The 19,815-nt window shown below is 52.5% G+C and overlaps 4 protein-coding genes across 4 annotated transcripts; 1 reads left to right on the forward strand and 3 right to left on the reverse strand.

The window, feature by feature from the left end:
• Positions 1 to 1,206: 1,206 nt before the first annotated feature.
• On the reverse strand, positions 1,207 to 5,036 carry CTRU02_204915 (serine threonine kinase irei; the record flags this gene model as incomplete). Its single annotated transcript, XM_036732259.1, has 2 exons — positions 1,207 to 4,728; positions 4,890 to 5,036. The coding sequence occupies 2 exons, from the start codon at positions 5,034 to 5,036 to the stop codon at positions 1,207 to 1,209; spliced, it is 3,669 nt and encodes a 1,222-aa protein (XP_036576035.1).
• Positions 5,037 to 9,810: 4,774 nt separating this feature from the next.
• On the reverse strand, positions 9,811 to 11,013 carry CTRU02_204916 (deuterolysin metalloprotease; the record flags this gene model as incomplete). The annotated part of the gene is made up of 3 exons (XM_036732258.1): positions 9,811 to 9,981; positions 10,047 to 10,726; positions 10,785 to 11,013. 3 exons carry the CDS (start codon positions 11,011 to 11,013, stop codon positions 9,811 to 9,813), a joined length of 1,080 nt encoding a protein of 359 aa, XP_036576034.1.
• A 2,433-nt stretch (positions 11,014 to 13,446) lies between these two features.
• Positions 13,447 to 13,950, forward strand: CTRU02_204917 (uncharacterized protein; the record flags this gene model as incomplete). Its single annotated transcript, XM_036732257.2, has 1 exon — positions 13,447 to 13,950. The coding sequence occupies one exon, from the start codon at positions 13,447 to 13,449 to the stop codon at positions 13,948 to 13,950; it is 504 nt and encodes a 167-aa protein (XP_036576033.2).
• A 3,728-nt stretch (positions 13,951 to 17,678) lies between these two features.
• CTRU02_204918 (fatty acid desaturase) lies at positions 17,679 to 19,190 on the reverse strand (the record flags this gene model as incomplete). Its single annotated transcript, XM_036732256.1, has 2 exons — positions 17,679 to 18,088; positions 18,152 to 19,190. 2 exons carry the CDS (start codon positions 19,188 to 19,190, stop codon positions 17,679 to 17,681), a joined length of 1,449 nt encoding a protein of 482 aa, XP_036576032.1.
• Positions 19,191 to 19,815: the final 625 nt, after the last annotated feature.

The raw sequence follows: 19,815 nt of genomic DNA on the forward strand, positions 1-19,815 counted from the left end.
CCCCAAGCCTATACAATTCTACGGGAACGCGAAACGGCATACGTCTACTAACCGTTGCAGAGGTACATACGGACAGGGACGGCTTCTGTATTGGCGTACGGTGGTTCTCGTGCTGGATATGTGGGGTCCTTCACAAGTGCGAACAAGTGAGCTGAGTAGGTACCTTATCAGTAGCAATCCCTTGGGGAAAGCGAGGAGGCCAAAATGGTAGGGGTTCGGGTTATCTACGGAGAGTTCCATAACCTGGGAGTTGAAGAGCTTATTCTCTACCTATCCTACCTCACACCATAACTCACTCGAAACCACACCCAGTTAAGTCCCAACGATTCAATGAAACTCACAAACAAGGTATGAAGATGTAACTAAGTGTACACACTATAGTAAACAGAAACATCTCAAAATTCATTTGACGACGTGACAAACACATCAGTCAACGCCTGGCATCTAGCCTTTCGTAGTGCACACAAACAAACAGATATCGACTGTCGGATCGTTCTCATAAACACCGTCTTTTCAGAGCTCCAATTTCTTGATACTTAAATCTAGGTACCACCGCAAAACACACCCTATTTCCAGCCTCTTCTTCTCAGTCAAAGCATAGACAACCGCCACTATAAGACTTCAACCTTCCCACGAGTACCTGAAGACACGAAGACTGGCCGTGGCTGCTGAACAGACTATCATCAGTCACCATTCGATACCCGGCTGTAGCGCTGATAAGCGTAGAAAGCGTCCTACCTCAAACCAGCAAATTATCGATGCGGAACTCGATTGGTTTGGGATAAAACTGATCTAGACTAGTCATGTATTACGTGTAAATTGTAGAAAAAAAAACCTTGCTCGATTGGCTCATAAATGTAGCTAATGGTCGTCTTACTCGACCTCTTGAGTAATCACATGTAGCTGACGCTGACTGCAGGGTTAGGAGCAGCTCTGATTAGGCTATCTCGATCCGTGGTCGGAACACCCGGCGAGCGGCTGGCCCTCTTACACCAAATGCCGAACGAGGATGGAACTATCAGCTGACGTTTCCTCCCGAGCCAATACAATCGGTCCACGCCTTTCGCCTTTGGGCGTGTAGTCAAATATGACGTCTCATCCGATATTGACGTGCAGAGATGAGCTTAGTTCACAGAATATGATTTGGCACCATCAAGAACTCAAAATCTGGCACCAGACGAAGTTTTCAAAAGCAAAAAGTCAATTTTAGAAACCCTGTGGTTCATAGTACTCCTTGAATCGATCAAGCGTGTCCCACCGCACGGCCCAAATGACCTCCCAACAGTCTATCAATAATCTTGGAAACCTAACCGCCCAGAACGACAGATAACCCTCTGGTAACGGGCCTACAGCCCTCTTCAAGGTGTCGGGCATGTCTTCATAGTGGTTCTTCTTGTTACGTAACGCCCTCAACAAATCAAGCATCTTCGTTCCAGTGTACTTGCGCTGCTTGCCCAGGGAGTCGACAAACTCGCGGGGCAATTGACGCAAGAAGTCACCCTTGGTGATATCTGGGGCATATGTCTCCAAGTGCGACAGCGGTCCGCTGGGCGGATCTCTGGGCTCCTTCTCAAAAGAGTCAGACACATCGCACAAGAAAGCGAGACGCTTCTTGGCAGGCCAGAAGAAAGGGTGTGCCAAGACCTCGCGGGCTGTAGGCCGCTCCTTGGGATCCGGGCTAAGCATCTGTGTGATGAGATGCTTGGCCTCGGGAGCGGCGTCACCGAGCGAATCAAGCGGCGACAGATTGAAGTTGCCCTTGCGGATGTTCACCTCCCTCATGTAACGGTCACCACAGTCAAATGGGTGGAGGCCATTGGTGAGAACGTAGAAGAAGACAAGGCCCAAACTGAAGATATCGATCGAACGGGTGGCGCGACGACCCGAGACCATATCAGAACCCACAAGGATCGAGCCGGATCCACTGTTGATGCTGTCGACCATGGCAGTGTCTCTAGCATCATCGTCGAGTAAAAGCTCGGGGGCGCGCCAGCCTGACGTTCCGGCTGCGCGACCAGTGGTTGCTCCGAAAGATGACTGACCACCTTCCAACTTCTTGCAAAGGCCGAAGTCGGAAACCAGGAGGCGTGGCTTGCCGTGCTTGTCCACGTTGACCAGGATATTCTGGGGCTTCAGGTCGCGATGGACGATACGCAACTGGTGCAAATGGTTGATACCATTGGTGATCTGGTACAAAACACCAGGGATATCAGCCTTGCCTGCTTGGGCCAGCTTTGAAAAGTGGTGCGGTTTCTCAACGACGTCGGCAAGAGAGGCAGCACAACGCTCGAGGGCAATATAGAGGAAGCCGTCTCTAACTTGCTGGGCGTAGTAACGAATGACGTTGGGATGGTCGTCACTCTCTCTGAGCAGTCTGGTCTCTTGAGACGCGATGTCATAGAACTGGATAAGCATGCGCTTGACAGCGACCTCTCTACCGTCAAACTTGCCGGCAAAGACAAGAGTACCGTTACTGCCAGTGCCAAGTTGATTATCGGTGTCAACCTCAATATTTCCCATTCGAATAATCGGCCCTGACACAGCTTGCATATCGTTCGTCACTGTGACAACGTCAGGCTCAAGTTGTGTGACTTGTCCGCCTAACTTCTTAGCCTTGTTGACCGCATCTTCGACAGAAGCGGGTGCTTCGTCCTCTCTTGACTGCGATACCTCTTCCCTCTTCTTGCCCTTGCGATGTTTGGTACCCCCACGACGGCCGCGATGAGCCGGCTTCTTCTTCTTAACCTCGGGTGTGCCGGGTTCGGGAGGAGTCAAAGAGGCCTGGCTGTTAGCAGCGGCCGACTGAGGAACAACATCTGGCTGTCCCTCGTCTTTGTCAGTAGCAATCGCAGCTTCAGGGGTTGCAGAGCCGGGTGCGGCTGCCTCGGCCGCCTCGGGCTTCGAGTCAGGAGCAGGCTCCTCAATCTTGGGTACAGCGTTGGGCGGCGCAGCGTCTCGTGCGCTTGCGGATGACGGGATCTGGTCGTGGACAGTGTGTTCAGGGGTCACATCAGCACCGTTGTCCTCGCTGTCCGAAGCAGCTTCGTAGCGCATGTACCACTTTGTCGTCTTCGTCTTGTACCAACGGCGTAGATCCTTATGATATAAGAATAAAAGGGAACCGACGAGGAGAAACAAAACTGGGTTAGAAAAGAAATCGATGAAGCTATTGGAAACCTGTTGCGGGATCGCCTTGACCTTGTTCACAATGGTCGTCTCGACCGGCTCCTCAGGCACCGCATTGGGCAGGGGCAGAGCCGAATCGTTTTCAGGGTCCACGACGACATCATCTTGTACCTCTGCCCGGCCGGGCAGACTAGGAGTTTGGTAGATCTTTCCCTTGTGAACAGCGTCCATGTTGTGAGTGCCAACCATGGCCCTGATGCGCTGTGTCTCGTTCATCTTCTCCCACGGATGGCCAAGCTGGAGCCAGTCTGGTTCAGAAGTCTTTGCAGTAGGGGCAAGAACCATGAGAGGATACGAACGTCCGGAGAGAGCGTACCAGTTACCCGTCTCGGTCTGGTTGACAAAAATGCGCTGGCTTCTGACGCGAGCAATGCTCTCATCTTTGGCCGGCGGAACAGGCTGTGGGAGAACGATGAGATCCGGGTTGCTCTCTGGAAGAACCCCCCAAGGTCTGCAGACATCGAAAACCTTGACCACCGGCGAAGGGAATTTCTCGCTGCAGAATAATCCTTCTTCAGGCCGTTCAGAGTCAAAGTTCTCCCGGCCATAGTCAAGACCGTAGACTCGGCCGTCGTGTCTTGTAGTATGGTATCGATTGTCGATGGACTGGTGGTATTGGTTTAAAAGATCCCAATCGTTGGTGTTGGGAGTCCAGTCAAAGTATTTGAGTGAAGCGATTGGACGACCGTCTTTACGAGCGATGCCAACCTCGTATTCTGTGCGACCTAGAGTGATGGTACCAGTAGAGCTGCACTCTTCATTGTTTTGGTCGTATAGGGCGTTCGGACGCAGGCAGCTCTCGGCCTCGTTGACGTGGGACCCACCAGAACCGAACCATCTCAACACGCGGCCGGTGGCAGCATCGAGGGTGATCATGGTCGTCTTCTTGGTGCCGGTATATACAATGGGAGGGTTCTCCAAAGCCGAAGCTCCTTCGTCGACCATCTGCTTCATGGTCAGGCCGGTAGACAGGAGCCTGGGCTCGCTAGCACCAGGCACCCAGTAGTAGATATCTCCGTCGCGATTAGGCTCTATAGCCCAGACGTAGTGGTCGATGAAGTTGTAATCGTCGTCCAAGTCGGACGCGTTTAGGCGGAAGTGTTTTGTCTCCACCATTGACTGGTCTACCTCGAGATGCCAGCGTTCGCGTGCGGTAGCACGATCGCTGGCGTAGAGGTGTCCATCGACGGTCGCCAAGAGGACAAAGTCTTCTACTTCCCAGTCCTTCAGACTCCGCGCATGGTGCTGCGTAGAGATCCCAGAGGCCCCGCCAACACGGGACACAATGGGTCGATGTCCAGAAGGAGATGGTGCTCGCACGGACTGAGCCGGAGCCAAAGTTGCGACGGCGCTCGCATCGTTAGGAATAAGTATGTTGTCGGGGTCATTCCGACGGTTAAGTGGCTTCGAGGACGTCACGGTGCTGCGACGTCTAGGAGACTCGACAGCATTGTCGGCCTCGAGGGTAGCGGCCCAGTTGCGGGCGGCTTCGGCGTGAATATCATGGATTCCCTCATGTTGACTGCTTCCAGCGACGGGTTGCTGTTATTCTTGGGTCAGCATAGGAACAAAAAGAGAGCAAGACGACGAGGGCAATAGCGGGGATGTAGATGATGACTCGGAGGCCGAGGCCGAGGCGGACGAGAGAGGAAGAACAGGAAAAGCGGTTTCCGTCTCGACAAGTGGATGAAGAGAGTTCTTACCTGAACTCGCTGGACACGAGGGATAGAATCGATAGGTTGTTGGGCATCGGCAAGAGGGATGCAAGAGATGACGAGTACGGCGAGGGCGAGGAGGTAAGTCCTCTGAGTCGCGCCGCGCCTCCCTTCCCCTGGGGGACGTCGCAGCATGGTTCAGAGAAGTGTTTTGTTTGTTCGGGACGGATTTACATCAACGGTTCCCAGTCGTTGTCGAGATGCAGGCGAGACATAGGAGCAGCTGTAGTCGTGGAGAAAGAGGATGTCGTGATAGTTGAGGTGGTGCGACAGAGCAAGTGGAAATGCACCATGTGAAGGTGGGTTGGGCTAGCGAACTAAATCGGAGCCCAGAAGGTACAGACAGCAACGGACAAATGGGCCGGCTGTGGGTATCGTATGTATATGTCCGAAGATGGATGCGAAGAAAAGAGGATGACGATGGGAGGAGAGAACCTCTTTTGGTCTGGAGGGTAAGATGAAGGTTTGACGGTTTGAGGAAAGGAAGATGTGGGAAGGATGCACGGGAGATGTGGTGGTTCGTTCGGAAGGAGGGAGCGGGAGCGGGATGAGAGGGTTTGATGCTCTGCCTCTTTCTTTTTTTTGTTTTTATTTTATTTTTTGACCTTGTCAGCTCGGGGGAGGCACACACACACACACACACACACACACACACACACACACACAGCCCAGCCCACTACTATGTACAGACAGTGCTTTGGTTGTACCTTTTTTTTTTTTTCCTTTCCTTTTTTTCCCCCGTTTCCTACAGGGAATGGGGGGGGTGGGAAGGGAAGCACCCAGCAATTTTTCCCAAGTACAAACCAAGACAAGAGCAGCAACATAGCACAGCAGCAGTAACAAGCGAATCAGCCTGGCCCTGAGCCTGCCTTCAGTTGGAGCGCTGTGGTGGTAGTTGGGTGGGGTCTAGAGGTATTGGGGGAGGTGGAAGACCAGGGAAGCAAATAGGCGGGACTCGTACCACGGACGACTAGGATTAGGTCTGGAAGGGGGGGCCGAAGGGAAGCTCAGGGGAAGAGGAAACACTGAAAGCGCAGGGGGACGACGTGGGCAGACAGTGGCCGCAGCGCCAGTAGCTGTACTTGGTAGTGGGCAGCGACGCAGAAAGCGCACTGTCGCGAGTAGAGTATCCACACTGTGTGCCCCACCATTCCCGTCAAGCGAGATCCACCGGCTGTCTCTGAATGGACCAGTCATGGCACGATTTGCCTCCCCCAGTTTCGAAAGGGAGGAGAAAGGCCACTGGCACGGCTTGTCATGTACATCTCAGGCTAGGGCGCCCCTTGGGAACCTCAAACCGTGGCGAACTAAAATCGCGGGGAGGGGGTTTTTACTCTTGCCTTCTGGTATTTTTGGGAGCTATCCGCATGTAAGAAAAGCGGGAAAACAGTTTCGAGGTGAGGGGGCGGCAACGATGGGCGGTGGATAATGGCGATGAGCTGTCAATCATCATCATGCAATTTTTTGGTATACTATTTGGCTACACCGACCGTCACTTACAAAGACGGTACTTGCAAACACAAACAAACAAAACAGGCAACAGGCATACAAGCACTGCCTGCTCATCGCCTCTCAAATTATTATCATCGGGATTCAGGGTCCAGCTGTTAGGGTTCTCACTTGCTAAACCCTGACGCCAGCAGCCCCCTAGCCGCGCGCCCGTCACAACCTGGGCGTTCCCAGGCTCGACGTCCCAGGTGCCTAGCGGCCGGTGTCGCAAGGTTGCATTCGTTGATGAGGTCAGCACAGTGCAACAAGGGAGCGACAAGCATCCACGGCTGTCTTACCAGTAGACCTTCGGGGAGCTTTGCGAATGTGGCTGGCAAGCTGGTCCTGTTTCCTGGTATCCATAATAAAGCTAGAGCACCAAGGTTTGCAGAGAGAGAGACATAGAGAGAAAGAAAGAAAAAAAAAGAAAAAAAAAGGAAAAAAACCCCCAATCCACTCGATCCATCCTGGAGTTCAGTCCGAAATTGATCTCGACCTTGACGGCCGACTACCTCAACATTGTTCTCCCCCTGGAACTACGGAGCAAGTATCCGTACGCGCCATTCATGAGGTAGGTGGATTCTTCATCCACCCGCATTGTTGACCGGCAAATCGGTGCCTATCCACGAGCATCGGTTCGTCACCCATTGCCCCGTCTCTGCAGCGGATCTATAGCCACCTCGGTCGGCGCGAGCGACTGTCGACGACCAAGTGCAGTACATGACTACCCACTACGTAGTATGTCTGTATGCGTTGAGCGGGAATCGCTGATCCAAAGGATCGCGAAGATCAGACATGGTGTCCTCAATCAGGAAATGACCGTCTCGCAGGTGCAGCGCCGAGTGTCAATCGAATAAAAAGGATGATATCCGGCTGTTCCTGAACACTGCTTTGTCACTGGCCGGAAAAACAAAAACGTATCTTTTCGTACATAATATTACCTGCTTCGGGACACAAACCAAGTTATTTTAGCCTAACCAACTCACTGAGATGGATGGCGGAGTGAGTAGCTGGGCCCAAGAGCCTATCAAGTTGTGCCTTTCATCTTAGTCATCTGCAGTCGCTCCGCTCCACAGCGTGTGCTCCGTACTATGTAGGTAAGTTGAGGTACCTGCGTGCTAAGGAAGGAAGGTAGCCTACATAGTATAAACGTCGGTCGGCACATGGATGGGAAAAGGTACGTATCCGTACCTGCCGGCCTCTCCAATGCCATGCCATGTCCATGCCATGCCATGTAGTAGTCTCAGTCACTTTCTCATACCCCACCTTTTCCAGCACATGCCATTCCCCCTGCCGAGATACCTCTCTCTCACACCCTCTTCACTCACCTCCTCAACTCATGCCTTACCCCCTGATCATTCTCAATATCCACACAGTCGATTTTTACACACGCCTGTTGTGCCTCGCTCAAACACGCAGACTCGCAACACACACATACATACTAGTATACACATGCATATGAAAACACAAACACACAAACATACGACATACCATGGCAAAAGTCTGAACCCAGCCTTTCTTCTCATGTTTGATGTCTCACAAGGCCGGCCGAAGATTGTCACCACCCTTCTTCTGCTTCTTCCCTTTCCTTCCGGAACTTAACAAATGACAAAAAGACGAGACATCCCAGACATCCCAGACATCCCGCTACACCACCCCTACCGACGCAATTCCTTCTTGCCGCCAAACCAAAAGAAGAGCTATTTGGGACGGATTGTCTCTTCGCCTCATCCGTCTGATATCCCTTACCTTCCTGTTCATTTGCCATGCCCTACGTCGAATCATTTTCCGCAAACCAAGCAAAATGTTGTCTTGGCTGATGCCAGTGCTACCAATTTTTTTTACCGATGCCGCAAAAAATGAAGAACAACAAAAAACAAAAACTCTCCTCCGCCTTGTTGTTCATCACTACCTCATATCCGGAACGTTCACTCCTGTAAGAATAAACCTTAGTACGCATGACGTCCGCTTGCGCCCGCCGGGCCCGCGGTCGAAAAACCTCTAGACTGGACCACGACTCGTGAGACTTTGGGTTTTGCAGCTCAAAGTGTATCATGACGCTGCCGCCTTACCCCCTTCGACGCCTCATGTTCATCTCACATTGATTGTTCATCCGCCGTCAGTCATCATCATCATCATCATCATCACCCCTTTTTCGCCAAAACTATGTTGGAGATCACGTCAACAGTATACGAAGTAAGTACGTAGCATACCCATTTCCGAGTCCACCGCACCCCCTCGTCTGCCGGTCTCCGCCCGTTGGGCCCGAGAGAGAGGTCGCCGGTACGACACGGTCCACGTCCCAGCGGGGCAAACATAAGTGCACCTATGATTCACCTCAAGTTATCTCGGGTTCAGGGCCGCGACCCATGTCTTCAGAGCCAGGATTGATACGATGTTATTTACGACCTCCATCTCCCAGGGGCGCGCAGTACAGAACAATACTGTTGCTGTACGACCGCACGTGAAATTTTTCCCACTGGATGTCCGTACACTACACAGCCCGCAAAATTACGGCCCCTCCAAATAATTGAATCAATCTATTGAACGGAATGGGGTCTCTCGTTATCTTTCCCATCTGGCTCACAATATCAATTGACTTTTTTTTTTCCTTTCCAAAAGGAATCAACCTTCGTTGCTGCGCCAGCTTCCATGCATCCGCCCACACACGTTGGGAGCAGCCACAATACCTGTGTGCAGCAACGGCATTTTACCATTGACTTTGCTCCCTTGGAAGAGTTGCGGGCTGATGGTATGCATACTTGCCATGCATACCTCACTCTCGCATGACAAAAAAGTAAAGTGCCATCCCTAGAACACCATGTGCAAATTGCAAAATCTCGCCCCCTCTGCCCTCCCAACCAACCAAACTTTTCGTCCATATCACAAGCTTTTCTCATCTTTGGGGCCCCCCCCTCGGCCCCCTTGACCGCCGACTGTCTCGGTTCGGATGGCGTTATTTTGGGGGCCGACTGTTTCGGCTGCCCTGGCGTTGGAATGGAAACGCGAGAACCCGAGTCAAAAAATGTCAAAACTGAGGGCAGTGAAAATTATGTGAGACCAACGGTCCAGAGTATTAGATCATTATATTCGTTTCGCTCTATCTTGGAATGTACGGTCGCGAAGACGGGGGGGTAATTGGAAGCTTTCCCTGAAACCCATCCATCTGTGTTCCCCCCCGCCATCCAGCGTCTGTCTAACAAGCTATTAAGACATTATCGGAAAAAAGGGTAGGAAAAAAAAAAGGAGGAGAAAAAAAAAGATGTGCCTGTGCCTATGTACAGGGTAATCATGGGAACGTCTGTGGCGTATTCGGCAAGCTGCAATATGGACATGTATGGGAAAATCTCATCTTCTACTTCCTCGGCTCCCATCAAGAACCAGCTCGGGTATTCATGGACTCGTCAAAGCCTCAGCCATCTTAGCAGATCGCGCCAAGGTTGACCGAGTTAGCGAAAAGGCAGTATGTGTCGGCATGGTTGATGTTCTGGTCGGCGGGGAGCTTCTTGATGCCCTCGTAGCCGTAGGTGCCGTAGTCCAGAGTGCCCTTGATCTGGGCCAGGTGAGTCATCTCGTGGAGAGTGGTAGTAGCCTGCAGGAAAACATATTAGTACATGGCGGATGCTAAAGATGAACGATTCGAGTAGGGCAACATACCTGGTCCTGAGCGTGGCAGGTGGGAGTCAGAGAAGGCAGGGCGTTGAAGAACAGAGGGCAGTTAACCATGTAGCTCTGGGACGGTAGGGTGTAGGCCAGGACGCCGTCCTTGCATGAGTTGTAGACGTCGGTGCAGTAGAGCTTGGAGACGCTCTGCTCGAGGAGGCGGGTGCCGCACTCCTTGGCAATGCGGGTGAAGACGGCCTGTACGACCCTCTTGGTGTTCATGTCGGTGGCCTTGAAGTACTCCTTCATCCTCCTGTTATCGCGGGCGACGGCGCGAGTGGCATCTTTGGCGAGGTTGGTGCAGTGGATGAGAGCGTCCGTGGTAGCCTTCTCCTGGTCGGCAGTGCAGCCGGACTGAATGACGATGCGCTTGGCCTCGGCGTGGAATTCCCGGCGGGCGATGGTGGCCAGCGTGCCGTTGACGGATTGGACGTTGAGAACATTGCTCTTGTAGGGGACGTAGCCGACAATTCTGGTGGTGTTACCGACGGCGTAGGGGATGGCACCCTTGGATGTGAGGTTGTATTCGCCACCAGGGCTGACGTCGTGCATCTGTGCAAAGTCGAAGTCGAGCGTGACCGTCTCATTGGGCGCGAGGGTTCGGAAGGCCTTGTTGGTGATGAGGCCGGGAGGTGCCATGCGCAGGCGGACGCCGTCAAACGGTACCCGGTCATCTGTTTTCTGTCTAAGCATGTGACTGGGTGAATTGGGGGATGGGAAGAAGGAACTTACTGCCAGAATATACTGCCACCTTCTCAACGGGAGACTTGTCTAGGATGGTTCCAGGAACGAAGAGCTTGAGCTCGATGTTGCCGGCGTTGGTGATGGTTGCCTTGACGCCAGTGTTGCCGTCGCGCGACAACTCGAGGTCGAGAGGGTCGCTGTTTCTCCTGCCGAGGGTGACTGGGCTAGCTGACACCAACGGGACTATGAGAGGAAGAGCGGCGAGGTAAGACTTCATCTTGACTGTCAAAATCAACTGCTGCTGAGGGTATTATAGATGAATCTCGAGAAGAGTTGATGAAGTGATTATTGTTGTCGGCAATGGTGCTGAGAGGGATGATCCAAACAATATGTCTGGGAGGATGCAACTGATTTCGTTCTTATATTGAATCAAGGACAAGGCCAACACACACACCCGCATTACTGGAACTTGGCGTTGTCAGTACTGAGCACAACGCCTACAACAAAGATGGAGCCATCGAAGCCCACGCCACCAGAAAAGGTGTTACGAGCACATGGGGGACCCAGGAAAAGATCCGACGCTTCGAAAAATCCTAAAGAGGCGTACTAGCGAGCCAGATAGAAAGAGATCTGCTTTGTGGAGACGGAAGGCGTCCTGCTAGCCGACCCAGACGCTCTGTGGAAAGGCCTGCTCCGTGGAAAGCAGAGAAGTCAAGTCTACGATACATCCAAAGCAGTTAGGAAGGGGACGCAATCAGCCGTATACGATACTCGAACACGACGGTGAGGTTCCAAGAGCCGGGACGGCGCCCAGGCCTGGCTGTTAGTCTTGGGGCCTACGGTTCCAGCGGAAGGGAAAGACATGCCAGGAAAGCCCCAAGCTACAGATGCGGACGCAGCATTGTGAGCAAGGGCGCCTCTCGCTAAGCCGAGCCGCTAGAGTTGACGTCTTCGTAGCCCCTCTTCGCAGCGGCTATCTGTCTCGATCAAGGCCGGCAATGACACGGCAGAGAAACTCAGAGCTGTATCCGACGGGCACAAGTCATGAGAGCCACGGGGATTCTAGGAACTGTTCTCCGCAACAGAACCTTGATCCACGATGCCCAGCATAGTTCTTTTTTTCTTTCTTTTTGGAGTCTTTTGCCGTCCGTAGATAAAACTCCACCATACGACGGAGATCAAGGTCAGGTCTGAACGAAACCGGCATCCTGTATCAGAGGGATAAAGAACGGTTCCTAGAAAAGAAGGCCAAGGCGGTAGCCTCTTCAGCCGCGCTAGCATCACTAGACCCCTGCTAAAGCTCTCAAGGAGACAAGACAATACTCCGTTTATGAGACAGGCGTAATGAAGGTTTGGCCTAGATGGCCGCAACTGTGTGGGATGGCCGGCGACAATGAACGTCTGCGTAGGAATGAGACATGTCACTTTGAGGATCTCGAAGGGTCTTTGCTCTCGGCTTCCCAATAGCCGGCATTTGAAGATGTGGCGATCCGTTTCGAACGGTACATGCTCGTTATTGCATCTGGATTGTGTATTCGACATTATGATTGGCCATGTTGGACGAATGGGGTTTTGTTCCATCCGCAACCAGCTTCGAACTCGGGTCCGAGTGGGTACGTGCACCTGCCGGAGCAGGTGTTTGTCGGACGAAAATATCGGCGCCGGCTCCCGGGCCTGAACCCCACCACACATCTGCATGGGCGGCCACTAACTAGCCGGCCTGCCTTTTTGGTGCATGGGCGGCCACTAACTAGCCGGCCTGCCTTTTTGGTGCATGGACCGAGATGGTTTTCATGCACGGAGAGAGATGGTCGTATTTTCTTCTCTAGCTTTCTCTAGCATTCTTCTTTAGCGTCGTCTCATGCCTGCCAAGTTCACCACTTTTGCCATCTTTTAATAGGCCTGTTGAGGCTGGCAAGCTGGGAGGGGTAGCGGCATTGCTTATTCAGTCTTCGCTGCAGAGTGCGGGGTTTCCCGCCGTAGTTCATCCTGTCAATCGCACTACTTTACGCGCGTAAGTTAAGAGAAAGACAGTGATATCTGCCACCTTGTTTGGGACTTTAAAACCAAAACTCAATAACTCGTGATACACGTTGAGCCTCACCACAGCACGTGTTACCTTGTTACCTGAAAGGGCTATTTCTCCGTAGTCACAAACGCCACCTGAAGCATCACCAGGTTCTCCGCGGACCAACTCCAGATCTTAAGCGGTTGAATTGTGCTGGATTGAACCATCAGTCTCTCCGTGGGTGTTTCACGTGGCTCAGCCCAACATTCCACAATCACGGCGCCTGCTGCTTTCAAAGTTAGTTATTTCTTTTCGTCACTCTATAGCGTATACTGTTCATCATCGTACTTTGGGTATTTCGATCACAAACGACGGCAAACCGACAAACCGCTGTTCGTGGATATCACCAATTTCGTTCGCCTGACGTCATCGGCCTTCTTCCATCACACTTGCTTCTCTAGACACTTGCTGCCTGCCAGCGCCTATCTAATTTCCAATAATCACCTGGCACCCCCGGCAACAATAATCGCTCGCACATTCCTCTGTCAGAATTCTTAACTATCAAACACTTTTGCACCGCCAACAACAGGACTAATGACTAATCTCCCAGGTCGCTCACTCTTCCGTCCACTAGTCTTTGCCATTGTCATCCTCCTCGTCCTACTATCTTGGAATTACGGCCGCTCAGGAGATACCACGACAATGTCCCACGAGGAATCCACCCAACATGCTGAAGGCCTGTCCCGGCTCACCGTCCGCATCCGTCAATCTTCAACATCTCCTCCCACGTTGGCACTCTCCGTCACGAACGACCACACCTTCCCCCTCACCATCCTTCGCTGGAACACGCCCCTTGATCCTCTAGCGTTGCAACTCGGGGTTCTCTCAGTCACGCCCGAGGGTAAAGATGCCCCGCTCGAGCTAGACACCATCGCGCTGCGACGGGTTATGCCGCCACCCGCCGAGGACCTCATCACCCTTCAGCCGGGCGACAGCAAGGAGCAGGAGATTATCCTGAGGGAGACCATGCTGCCGTTTGACAAGCTTGGCAAGACGCCTCGCGTGGCAGCCAAGGGCAAGTGGCAGACTGTGTGGCCCACGACGGCAGAAAAGCTTAGCCAGGAAACCATTGAGAAGCTTCAGTTCGGCGAAGGTGTGCTCACAGGCGAGTTTGCCACGGAGGCGATAGAGGTTACTATCTCGTAATAAGCATCAAATGGGTTCTACCCCGCCTAATGTATCACACAATAGTGAATCAACACAAACGTTTTGATTTTAGCCATGCCCAGGGGCCGTTCTTGAAGATCGTTTTTCCATCCTCACGTTACACCTGAGAATCTATTCGAAATGTGATATTAACGTGATCCATGATATCCAAGCAAAGGTGTGAGTGACGTATGCCAAGACCAAATTGGCTTTTCAACAGAGAGCAAGACATTTGTAGCCCAAGTATTCGGAGACCTTTGATCGGAAAGCCTTCTCAGGAACCATCCTAACCAACCCGGGCCATCCTTTACCACGCCCTTTGTCCCTAGATCCTACAACTTTGACACCCTGCACTTTGGCTAAATGCCCTTGAGTGTTGGTTTTGAAAGACAAAACAACTGAGGTCCGGTATTGTTGTTCAAAAGCCACAGAGCCGAAGGCTAAACCGCAATATCGAGTTCATTTCCATTTGACAGCTAGCCCAAGGGGCAGCTATGTCGGACTGATTCAGCTGTGTTTAATGAGAGCATTAAACTTCTCTAAAGAGTATGTTAGCTGTCGCTTTTGGCCCTAAAATCAAGCCCAAGATGTGTCACCCTTCTGATTAGGCGACCAAACTACATAGCTTTGAGCATCGGGCCCGAGTTCACGGATCCTCGACGGAGTTGAAAGCTTGCCACATTGCCGGCAGCACGCCATCATCACAAGTCTTCCCGTCAAAATAGCTTCACCTAGCTCGACGAAGACCGAAATTCTGCCAGCTTCTAGCAAGCCACAAGTTTTGAGACGGCCGAGGCCCGGCCTCCTTGTGTAGTCCACGTTAGCTGAGCGTAAGAAGCGCACCTCCTCCCCTTTCTCCAAACAAGACATACAAGTCCGCATGCGGAAGTTGCGATATTGGGTTTCTTTGCGATGGTTCTCATGGCAATTCTTTCAATATCGAGGTGCCTAGCGCTGCTAAAAGGCCCTGGACTTTCGGCATCACAACTTTAGTTCAACTCTAGAGCCCTATTTCCTTCTCAAATCCAAGCGCTCTTCTCAAAAGTGCCTCGAGTATCCTGGGCTTGAAAGCGCGTATTTCCGTTTGCGTTTGAAATTGTCAGCGCCCAAAGGCAACGTTGTTCGATCGCCATGTGCTTGAGCTTGGCAAACCGGGCGCTGAAGATCGCGGACCAGGGAAGCCCAGAGAAGGGGCAGAAAGAAAATAAAAGGGAAGATGGTTGTCATCTACAGCGTGCATGCCCCTCTCAAACTCGGTGACTTTCCGGTTGCTGTGCTTGAGGCAGTTCGCAAACCGCAAGCCAGACCCCTACCGGCTTCCACATTATCCTAACATCACCCCATTCTCTGAACTCTGACATCTCATCACACAAATCACCTCTACTAGATGAGTGGCTCCTATTCTTCGCCAGGACGCACGCAGCCCTCAGCTGCCATCCTCTAGAACTCTAGAACTTATTACCCATCACAACTTCTTCATGTCCTTCTGGACGAAGAAATCACTGGCTTCTGCCTATGAAGTTCTGAGTTCTTGAGCATGCTTGTCTCATGGTCTGGATGGTTCGATAATATCATGCCATTTGCCCGTCACGCAACCGTGTACCAGTTATTTAGACGCTGCCGTGTGTGTAACTTGACAATGGCTACAACAATACCTAAACTCCTCAGCTTGTAGCAAAAAGTGTTTTCAGGGGAACGGCCCCCGAAGGCCACCTGATACCTTCAAGTCTAGTCTACAGCTACTCATAATGGTAAATTACAGGCCGTATTACCAATCCTGGCAGGTTTCTCCCCCAGAGTAATTACTTGCTAACTTGTTCTCTAGGTGACATTCAGGTTTCAGCCTCCGTTGCAATGTGATCGTCAGTATGCACACATCTTCTATACCCCGGATTACTACTATCCTGGAAATCAAAGTGACTGAGACCTAGGGTCAACGTTGAGCTAGTTGCTACGATGCATTTTTTGAATTCAGCAACGCCTCGCAACGCCCGAATCACAGACAACCGCGCAACTTGGCCTATCACCAGCGAGAAACCACCTAATAGGCGAAGAAACGAGGTGGTAGCCAAAGCCGGTCAGCGGTAACAGTAAGCAGAACGTCAGTCTCTGAACACAAGCATCGCAGTGTTCGAGGCTCTCTATCTGTCGACTAGCACGCAATCAGTCCTCCCTGATAAACTAGGTAGTTTACACAAGGGCCCAGGCCCAGAAATTGGGACTCGGACAGGACCTGGCCAGGCATATACGCAAACAACACCGCAGGGCAATCAGCCAGCCATATCCGGCTCTGTTTTTTTTCGCGCACCAGTACGCTTTCAAATCCTTGGGTGTCTCGCGTGGCTGAGCCTGCGGCCCGTTGTCGCCGTTGAACATCCTCCTGCCAAAGGAACAGGGCGAAAAGAAAAAGCAACCAGGGGGACGAATATAACCCTGAAAAAAAAATCTCCGTCAGCCAACACTGCGCCCTGCTGATACGAGATTCGCCCCAGCCCTTCGTCACTGTCTCAGTCATGCCTCTGGTGTTCTGGTGGCAGCCGCATCCGGATCGGAGCCCCGCAGACATTTCTGGCCCAGAGCGCGCTGTCGAGGGCCCCGCCAAACGGTCGACTTTTTCATATTGTTGACATTTGATTGCATTCGCCTCGAATAGATTCGTACAAACGGGGCTATTTTATGGGATTCTTGCACTTCAAGCACTGGTGGTTTATCTCTGGGGCCGTCTGCCGTTTCCATCACTGCTCACACTGCGAGCTCGTATGCTCAGGTTTGTGAACCTGTCGTCTTTATGAAATTGTAATCCGCTCCTCAGGTAGTGACAAAAAAAAAAAAAGGCCAATCACCCACGTGCACCCAGCCAGATTCAGTCGAAAATTAGCTAGCTACTTGCTCAGCGACATCTTGTGGTATCTTTCTATACGGACCCAACGTGGAGTTTTACGGACCTCTCTGGCTGGCGGACGGGAGGCTCTACGGACCCGAATCACGGAGCGGCAAAAAAAAAGAAAGTCATTTCGGTTAGCAAAACCCGTGTTGGGTCAAGCGGCGGACTAACACCGGGAACCTGAAGTCTCCCTCCCTCTCCCCGGAGGTTACCATCAGGCGAAAGGCCATTGGTCCGTTGATTCGCTTGCTTCCCCGCATCTTCATCCCCACGCTCATGCTCATCCCCATTCAAACACCAGCTCGCGTGTGACCCTCCTTGTCCACAACAGTTTACTTGAATCTTGGCAGCACACGAGACTCCTACCATTTCACATCCGCAGGAAATAGGCATGGACATGATACAGCACCTCTTTCAACCTCGATTCTCCGACTCCCGGCTCAGGGACAGGCACTAGAGCGCGCATCACCAATGTTCTAGATCAGATCTTTTGGCCGGAATGCCCGGATGCAGCCTTTCTATGATTTCTCTTCTTCTACCAATATCTCTGTCTCTAGGCTCTATCCATTCGGATTGGTATAACCATGCTAACGCCTTGCGAGTTTCAAACCTTCGCTTCTGCAACATTTTGCCGTCGCACTTAGTGACAACGTCCCGATTTCAACATTATCACGGCGTCTTCAAAAGATCGCACATTAACGAGACATGGCTGTCGGGCCCGAGGCCCGGCGGATCGACAATTGCAGGCTGCTGCCGCCTGTGAAGGACCATTAGAAGACAGCCACCAGGAGGCCAACTCTCAGAACACGACCATATACTTTTTTATCCTTTCCAACGCTGTAACTCAAGACACCTCACCCTTGATGGGAGGAACACCAAGACCGTTGTGGTTGCGGAAGAAAAGAACACCCTTGCCTTCACCCTCGGCCTCAGCGCTAGGCTCGACCCACTGGCACATACGAGCAGACTTGTACAGCGCCTTGATAAAGCCGACCGGGCCGTCCTTAACATCAGCGCGGTAGTGAGCACCCATGACAGGCTTGATGGCCTCGGAAGCCTCGTCGGCGTTGTAAAAGGGGATGGTGCTGACGTAGTGGTGAAGAACGTGGGTCTCGATAATACCGTGAAGGAGGTGGCGTCCGATAAAACCCATCTCGCGATCAATGGTGGCAGCAGCTCCACGAACGAAGTTCCACTGCTCGCCAGTGTAGTGAGGCAGGGTAGGGTCGGTGTGCTGGAGGAAAGTGATGGCCACTGCAGAAAAAAATGGTCAGTTATTGTCATGGAAAAAACACAACGTCTGTCGGAGTAACTTACCAAGCCAGTGGTTGACCCAGAGGTAGGGGATGAAGTACCAGACCAGGAGGTTGGACCATCCGAATCGGTTGCCAAGGTAGACGAGGGCGCTGATGGTGATAGCCAGACCAATGTCGGACATGATGATGAGCTTAGCGTCCTTGGCCTCAAAGATGGGGCTGGCGGGGTTGAAGTGGTTAACACCACCGCCGAAGCCGTTCTTCTTGCCCTTACCACGGCCCTCACGCTGACGCTCGTGATAGTTGTGGCCAGTGACGTTGGTCATCAGGTAGTTGGGCCAGCCGACAAGCTGTTGAAGGACCAGCATGAGGAAAGTGAAGGCAGGGGTCTCCTCAGTGAGCTCAGCAAGCTCGTGAACCAAGCGGCCGGCACGAGTGGCGTGTTGCTCGCGAGTGCGGGGAACGAAGACCATGTCACGCTCCATGTGGCCAGTGGCCTTGTGGTGCTTGCTGTGGGAAATCTGCCAGCTGAAGTAAGGGACCAAAAGAGCAGAGTGGAGGACCCAGCCGACGGTGTGGTTCAGAGTCTTGGAGGGCGAAAAGGCCTGGTGACCGCACTCATGTGCAATAACCCAAAGACCGGTACCGAAGAGACCCTGGAGAACAGTGTACAAGCCCCAGAGCGCGGCGCGAGCAGGCTTGGATGGGATGTACTCGGGAGTCACAAAGTTGTACCAGATGTAAAAGACGGTGGCCAAGCAGGCGATGTCCCGAGCAATGTAGCTGAAACCACGGAGGGCAGAACGCTCGAAGCAGTGCTTCGGGATGGCATTATGAATGTCCTTGATGGTGAAGTCGGGAGGAGTGAACTCGTTGCCGTATGTGTCGTACAGCTTGCCATAGTTGGACTTCTTGGTGGCGGCAGCACCCTCAGAAGCAAGGGAGGACAAAGAGGTCGAAGAAGCCGAGGCACGGGGAGAGTCAATGGGGGATGCAACGGCAGTCGAGGGCACCGAGGCGTCGGTATCGGTGGTGGACGTAACGGTGCGGCGAAGGACGGGGTTCTTAGCCGCCGGCGTCGACGAGGTGGTGGCAGCCATGGTTGCTGGGCTATACGATATGCTGCTGAAGAGAAGAGAGCAACAACTATGTGGCCTTGGTGTCGATGGCTACACACTCAGAGGAACGATGAACAAAGTTCCAATGGCCCTTGAAGGTGTAAGGGATACCGATTAGGACTCGGGGGAAGAAAGACGAAGGGCGGGACGGGGGTGGACGGGAGGGGATTAATAAAGGAAGCATCCAAAGGGGGAAAAAAAAAAAAAAAAGGTCGGTATCGGGTCACGGCGGAGGCAAAAGACAAAATAGTTAGCAAACGATATGGCGCGGGACGGGACCCGTTGTCAACTGTGGTGGGTGGTGTGTGTCTCGATCTCTGTGCAAGTGCCAAGGCTGGCAAGGGCCGGTCAGGTACCGCCACGGGTGGTGCGTGAAGCAGGAGGTACTCACTTTCTCTTTCCCTTCCCTGAAGGTGGTGTGTGCTTTGGGTTATGGGGGATGGTGTGTAGCTAAGGTAAGGAAGGTATGCTTATGCAGTGTGTGGTGTCTCTTTCCTTCTCATGCAAATACGCTGCGCTGGCCTTGTTCCTCGGTTCCCACGCCTTCAATTTTTTGTTGGGGACGAACTGGAGAGGCCACTGATGGTCGCCGCGGGGGTTTGCAAGG

This window comes from Colletotrichum truncatum (assembly GCF_014235925.2).
Source record: "Colletotrichum truncatum strain CMES1059 chromosome Unknown Contig_0003, whole genome shotgun sequence".
Classification (NCBI taxonomy): domain Eukaryota; kingdom Fungi; phylum Ascomycota; class Sordariomycetes; order Glomerellales; family Glomerellaceae; genus Colletotrichum; species Colletotrichum truncatum.